The sequence below is a fragment of the Aethina tumida genome, chromosome 7 (assembly GCF_024364675.1).
Source record: "Aethina tumida isolate Nest 87 chromosome 7, icAetTumi1.1, whole genome shotgun sequence".
NCBI classification, from domain to species: Eukaryota; Metazoa; Arthropoda; class Insecta; order Coleoptera; family Nitidulidae; genus Aethina; species Aethina tumida.
The window spans coordinates 14,373,281-14,380,510 of record NC_065441.1 but is presented as its reverse complement, the minus strand read 5'-3'; the positions used below and the strand labels follow the sequence as shown (position 1 = coordinate 14,380,510).

Sequence of the window (7,230 nt, the reverse complement as noted above, 5' to 3'; positions counted from 1 at the left end):
GAATGAAATAATAATGTAGACCAATTACAAATTAAATATTCAAAACGTATCCGTATTTTAAATATAATATTTTAATCATATTATGTGGACCGACTGAGGTTAATGTTTTTAGTAAAAAAATAATCATCTCAATTAAATTATTAATTTATTATAAAATGTTTATTTACCTTTATGTGCATCTAAATTTTAAAACATTTTATAAAATCTTTATTCCCGATAATTAAACTAACTAAATAAAATTTGAATTCACTGACCAGAAAATCAACATAGTTGACCTTTAACAAAGAAAACTACGAAAGTCTTATTACATGAAACATTATCTCAAGAACTGAAACGGTGCGCCTCCTTATTTGTGCAAAATGGTAATTAAGGAACAATTTGCCGGAACATTTGACAAAGGCCAAAAGTATTCGGAAGTGTTGCACGTCCATTAACGGGCGCGCAAAAAGCCCACAAAGAATCCGTCTGGTGCGGGAGGAGGAGGCGCGTCGCGGCACCGAGGTCGCGCGCGGAACGGCCGTTGTAATTGTCGGAAATTATGAATTCCGGAAGAGTGTCGTATGAAATTACGTATTCAGACAAAAAGTCGCCGGAGAACGAAAAGTCCTGCAGGAAGCTGCAACAATCAAGAGCGCTCGTCGTAATTTCCCACAGGTAGCGGGAATCGGGAATGGGAGGCATCAAAGTCGACCGCAGGCGTACCCCCACCAATCGGTCCTTCGCCTCTATGCGGTGCACTCCGAGTCGGGTTTTGGGGCGCCGCGACGCTCCACATGGTCGTCGGACGCCGTGCGGTGCGGTTGTGTAGCGTCGCGACGTGTTACTACAATTTCGGCGACGCGTCGAGATTTATTCTCGCACACGTTGACCGAACCGGAGTTACATTTTATCCTTTGAACTTTTTGAGGTAAATTTTTACCGTACTTTGCGATTGGTTGTCTGATTGGTGGTATTAAACCCTCAAAACTGGGTAAATGTTTGGGGGTAAATAAATAGAATAAATTTATGATAGACGTAGCACGTGACAATAGTGTTATGATACACGAGATAAGGAGACTTGCTCCAGTCAGTAAGTTGTAAAATTATTATTGTAACTATTATTTTTTAAATAAAATTTTTAATTAATTATATTAATTTATATAAAATAGTATGAAGTAATTAAATAAAAATTATGTCTAAATGTTTTAAAGATATAATTATAAAAAATTGTAAAAGATCCAAATTTACTCTACATTTGTATTTATGAAAATATATTAATGTCTTAAAAAAGTATTAATTACTATAATATAATAAAAACAATATAACATATTCCTTTATTAATTTTGAAATGTATATAAAACATTATTACATTAATATAATTTATATCTTATTAAAAAAATAAGTAAAAACATTTCAGAAGGTTCGGAATGTACATTATTACTATTTTTATTATTAAATTTTTAAAATCTAGAATATAAAAACAGTAGTATTGTCTTTTTTTTTCTAATTATGTATCAACTTTTTATTTTAGTTTTAAATCATCAGTTAATATAATTTTTTAATAATTTATAAATAATGCACCAAAAATATATTAAAATTAGTAGATTTACATAAAAAAATGTAAAATGTTTTTTGTAAAAAATAGGTATTATGTAAAAAAATGGAAATAAAATAGGTATTTTAAATTCATAAAAATAATTTCGATTTTCATTTTTAAATGACATTTTTTTATGTATTGACGTCTAAAATATATTGTCCAAAAAATTAAATAAAATTTAAAAGGTCATTATATAATTTGTATATAATTAATTAGGTTTAATTGTCCAAGTATAAAAAAATCTATTAAATATCAAAATCTGGAATAAAAATCATTTTATCAATTCGTGTTTATCAAGGTTATGAAACTTTAACCATCATTTATTTTTTGATAATCTATAATATAAAAATAATAGTCTTGTCATTTTATTTTTTCTAATTATGTATCAGACTTACGAAAATTTTAGTTTTAAATCATCAGTTAATATAATTTTTTAATAATTTATAAACAATACACCAAAAGTATATTAAAATTACTAAACTTACATGAAAATTTTAAAATGTCTGCATTTATTCAAAATTATATATTTTTGGAAATATTTTAAGTTTTATGTAAAAAGTAAAATGGAAATAAAATACTTATTTTGAATTTATAAAAATAATTTCAATTTTTTATGTGTTAACGTCTTAAAGTATTGACAAAAAAAATAAGTAAAAATTAAAAGGTCATTTTATATAATTTATTTGGTTTAATTGTCCAAGTATAAAAAATATATTAAATATTAATATCTCGAATAAAAAAATCATTTTGTCAATTCGTGCTTATCAAAGTCATGAAACTTAAAGCATTGTTTATTTTTTAATAATTGATAACTGATAACATCAAACATTAAATGTAAAAATTCGTTGATAAATTTTTAATAGATTTTCTAAATGTTGTAAAATAATTATTTTATTTTAATTTAACATTGAAATTGTATTATTTAATAAATTGTGATAAATTTAAAATAAAATAGAAAAATTTATTTATAATAAAGCTTAATTGTTTATTTAATTAATGTTCTATATCATAATAATCATAAATTACGATGAAAACAACTGATTTTAAAAAATATGTTGTTATTTGTAAAATAATTTTTTTAACTAAAATCGAATTGAAATAACGGTATTTTAATTTTATATTACCAATCAGTACAATCAAATACACTTTTAATCGATGAGTATATTTAAAATCACTATGAGCCACATCGGACAATTAAATTCCCTAAAAAGCGTCAGAACCACGAAAGCAAATTAATTTTATTCGTATCATTTTTGGTTTGATACGTCGTGTCGCGTACGCGTTTATAAGAACAATCTATCCGGCTATAAAGGCACGGAGTATTTTTAAATTAAATTTTATCAACAGCAAAACATTTGACATACTAGAGACCTAATTAAATTTTTGAACTTTACAATTTGCTTCAAAGTTGTTTTATTACTTACGTCGCGAAATTTATACATTGTTTTTTTTTAGTGTACCAAGTCATAGTTTTCCAGATGGAGTATTAAGAAAGTTTAGTATATTCGTGAGATATAACAATGCGGCGGAAACAATTTACTGAAAAATGAAATTTATTTATAAAGGGTGAAAGTGGCTTGACCTCAGGAGAAGGCGCCCAATCTACATACATAATCTTCCGGCTCTAGGCGGCCTGAAATAAAAATTTTATTGTTCTTCCCCTAATAATTTTTGATATCCATAAATTTGGTTTTATGTTAACGGCGATAATTCAGCATTAAAAACATTGATAATTTTAAATCTGTAACCTAAAAATAAGCTGTTGAAAAATATATAATGTAGTTGACAGTTCGTTCTTTAAAACGTGATAAAAAATTAATTACTTGTGAAATATAACACTAGTTTAGTTTGAATGTGATTTATGGCTAGAAGTTTGTTTCATAAGTTATTTATGAAAGATTATTCCCACACACTGGATTACTTATTAACAACTTAATCTAAAGTTTTTGTTTCTAAATAATTAATTTCTATTCAACGTTATAAAGAACTAAAATTCATCCAATTATTGTTACTTTTTTTACCATTTGTGAACAAAAAATAGCATGTCTGCTACAGGAATAAGGGTTGGGTTTTTATGGCTAAATTATATACAATTTAATAACATAACAATGCGAGAATTTTATTGGACGATAATACACCTGATAACAATTAGAGAAATGTCTTAATGTGTGCACAAAATTATTGTAATTTAAGTGACGCTGGAATATTACGTCAAACTTTCAGTTGTAGTGGCGCAAATTTTGCTATAAAACTGTTATTCCGTGCTGAACAAAATAATGAAATGTTTTCAGTATTTTATTACATCCGGTTTAATTATTTTTGATTTAATTAAAATTTACGCGCGCACAGAAACAAATTGAATGATTCAAAGGGTTTCATTATTTTCAAACAAATTTTGGTACCGAAAAAAAATTGAAAACAAACTGCAATTATTAAAAATTAATATTGATTTAATATTTTTTTGTTTGCAGTGATGTAATAAACGAACGATGCCCGATTTAAGGAAATAAAACAACGAGCAGAATGAAGCTAATTATGAAAATGTCGAGCTGCGTTTTCCTGGTGGTTTTCATCCACGTCCTTCTCCTCAGTCAAGGTAAGTGAATAAATAACATTCTAAAGCGGTCTATAAATTAAATAATTTTTACACTTTTATAATTTAGTACTATTGATTGTTAATGTCTATATCCCTGCAAATTTTAAATAACAAATCATAGTAAAATAGTAAAATAAAGCGATGTATTTTAATAAATTATTTCAATTAAAGTTTAGCCATTGAGTTCGGGATGATTAATAATAACAAATCCACCGTTATAAATAACTGTAAATAAAAGCAATAAATTATTGAGCAGTTTATGTAAATCTGGACTACATTTAATTTATCTAGAATTAGACGTAAAAGACCAGAGGAATAAAATATAAAATAAAATTCTAAATTTGATATTTTATACGATTTTTTGTTTATTCGTTTCCTCCTAAAAAATGTAACAATTATCTTTTTTCTTTCTTTTATTTATACAGAAATTACTGTGATAAGATATAAAATAGATTTTGTTAAACTCTTAAACATGTACATTTCTATTGAAACTTTAAACAATATGAAGGAGGTATTGTTCAAATGACGCAAAATTATTTTACTTTAATTGTAACAATATGATAATTATAAATGATAACCAATAAAATATTCACCACATTTGAAAACAATAATACGATAAATGATTTCTGCTAAATTGAGTTAAATATCAAATATTTTCCTCAAATTTATAATATATTATGCATTTTGTTTTATTTATTTATAAATAAATTAATCAAGCAATTATTTGAAAAATTTTCTGTTGTGTAAATCATTATATCGAGAAAAATTTCTATATGTAATTATTTTTAAAATCAGTAATTACTATATAATCAATTCTATTTAATTGAATTAAATACGAAATATTTTATAAAAATAATATTTTATCCAATGTTTCCAAATTAATAACACCAAACATTTCATTTTATATTTCTATTAACAAATTTAGTAATTATTTACTACATTATGTTTAATAATTTTATGGATAATAATTATTTGAAATTTGTATTTAATATGTAAATATACATAAAAATATACTACTAAATGAATCAACAATTAAATTTTAAATTAATTTTGTTAAATTAAAAAAAAATTAAATCTTAATTGTGGAAAATAAAATTAATAATTCTTATTTAATTATTTAAAATATATTTTTTTATAAAATTAACTAATTATTGAAAATTAAGGTCTATTAACAAATTTAGCAATTACTTTACTACTTAAAAATATACACTTTTATTGTGCAAATATATATAAAGATGACAAGAAATTTAGTAATTTATTTAATAATATTTAAAACGTAGAATTAATAATTAAATTTTACATTCATTTTGTTAAATTAAAGAATTTTTTAAGTTTGAAAGAGTTTGTTTTGAAGTTTTGAAAAATTAATTGAATTAAAAACAAATATTTCATAAAAATAATATTTTATTCAATATTTCTAAGTTTATAACACCCAAACATTTTATTTTATTTACTATATAATGTTTAATAATTTTGTTGAAGTTGTTGTAATAACACTTGGAACGTAGATTCAACAATTAAATTTGACATTAATTTTGCTAAATCAAAGAATTTTGAACTTATTATTATTAATTGATGGAAATAAAATGCATGATTCAGATTTAATTAAATAAGACAAACAAATAAAAGGACAAGAAATTAAATAATTTATTTTTATATTGTAATAATATTTAAAACGTAGAATCAGTAATTAAATTTTACATTAATTTTGTTAAATTAGAGAATTTTTAAATATTTATATAATTAAATTTTGAAAAATTTGACATTAATTGAATTAAATACAAATATTTTATGAAAACTTTATTAAATGTTTTCAAATTTGTAACAATTTAAATATTTCTATTAACAAATTTGTCATTGATTTGTTTTATGTTTTATATATTTATGAATTGTTATATGTAAAAAATTTGATATAAATATGAAAAGAAATTAAATATTAATTTATTTAAAATGAAAAAAAAAAAATTACATAATTATATATATATATATTAATATTATTAGTTTAAATTACTATTATTAAATACTGATGAAAAATGTTGGTGAATTTTTTCCTATTAAATGGAAGCGCCGTCAGATGATTTATTGTGCACTGATTTAACGTAAAATATTATAAATTTTTCCGTAAAATTTTGCATGAAACATCGACCGATCTAGTCGGTTGTTCGTGGATATTTTTGCTGAATAAGTTCAATTCAACATTCATAAACCCACAACGGCATGCATCTATAATAATTTCAATTTCGACATGAAGTTAATGCTTTCACGTTTATTTACGATATATGCAATTACAGTGCGCCAACGTTAATCAAAAGCACACCAAAATAACCGACCTAACCACCGACCGAACTGATCATTTCAATCAAACTCCCGCATGATCCCGATACGTTACAATAAATTAAATCGCAGGAACTGCATCGGAAACGGTTGAATAAAAAAAATGTGGTAAGATGATTGAAAAATCAAAGCATGTAGCGTGAGAAACGGGATGGTAGTAATTTCGTTTTAGTCGTTGGAATTAATGACAAAACGGAGGCATTTGTTGCGGGACTAAAGTCGATGGATCCCAGAGGTGTTATCGCGGACTGCGGAAAGGAACGGGAGCAAAGTATAAAAGGACCATGAATAGGGGGGTCAGTTTCGAGCTGTATAAAAAGAGGAACGTGAAACTGCCCGTAAAACCTTTCTTGCATTTAATGTATTCTTGAAATACATTGACAATACGATCCTCAAGCACGTTACGTTGTTTTCTTTGTATTATACCCGAGTTTAGTTTCTTGTTATATTTTATTTATGTTCTCAATATTGTATGATGGAACGCTAACGTCCTAACACGTTCGGTCCGATGCCTAAACACTACGAATACTTGGATTATGCCGAGTTTAAAATGCATTAAGCCCGGTACGAGGCGAACATCTATCTCTTTTCTTAGACAACGCGGAAAAAATACTAAAAGCACTTTTGTGCCATCTTTTATTCCATACGCTGCAATAAAATGATCCAACACTAACATAGTAACTAATGTAAATTATATTGTATTTCCATGTTAATGCACTGAATT

At 25.1% G+C, this 7,230-nt stretch overlaps 1 protein-coding gene across 1 annotated transcript in view; it reads left to right on the top strand.

Annotated features, from left to right (window-relative positions):
* Window positions 1-768: 768 nt before the first annotated feature.
* LOC109595441 (carbonic anhydrase-related protein 10) overlaps window positions 769-7,230 on the top strand; it is a 171,738-nt gene continuing 165,276 nt past the window's right edge. The window contains exons 1-2 of the mRNA XM_020010789.2: window positions 769-907; window positions 4,048-4,172. Coding sequence (XP_019866348.1) covers window positions 4,100-4,172 — 73 coding nt within the window. The 5' untranslated portion in view covers window positions 769-907; window positions 4,048-4,099. The remainder of the gene's footprint in view (window positions 908-4,047; window positions 4,173-7,230) is intronic.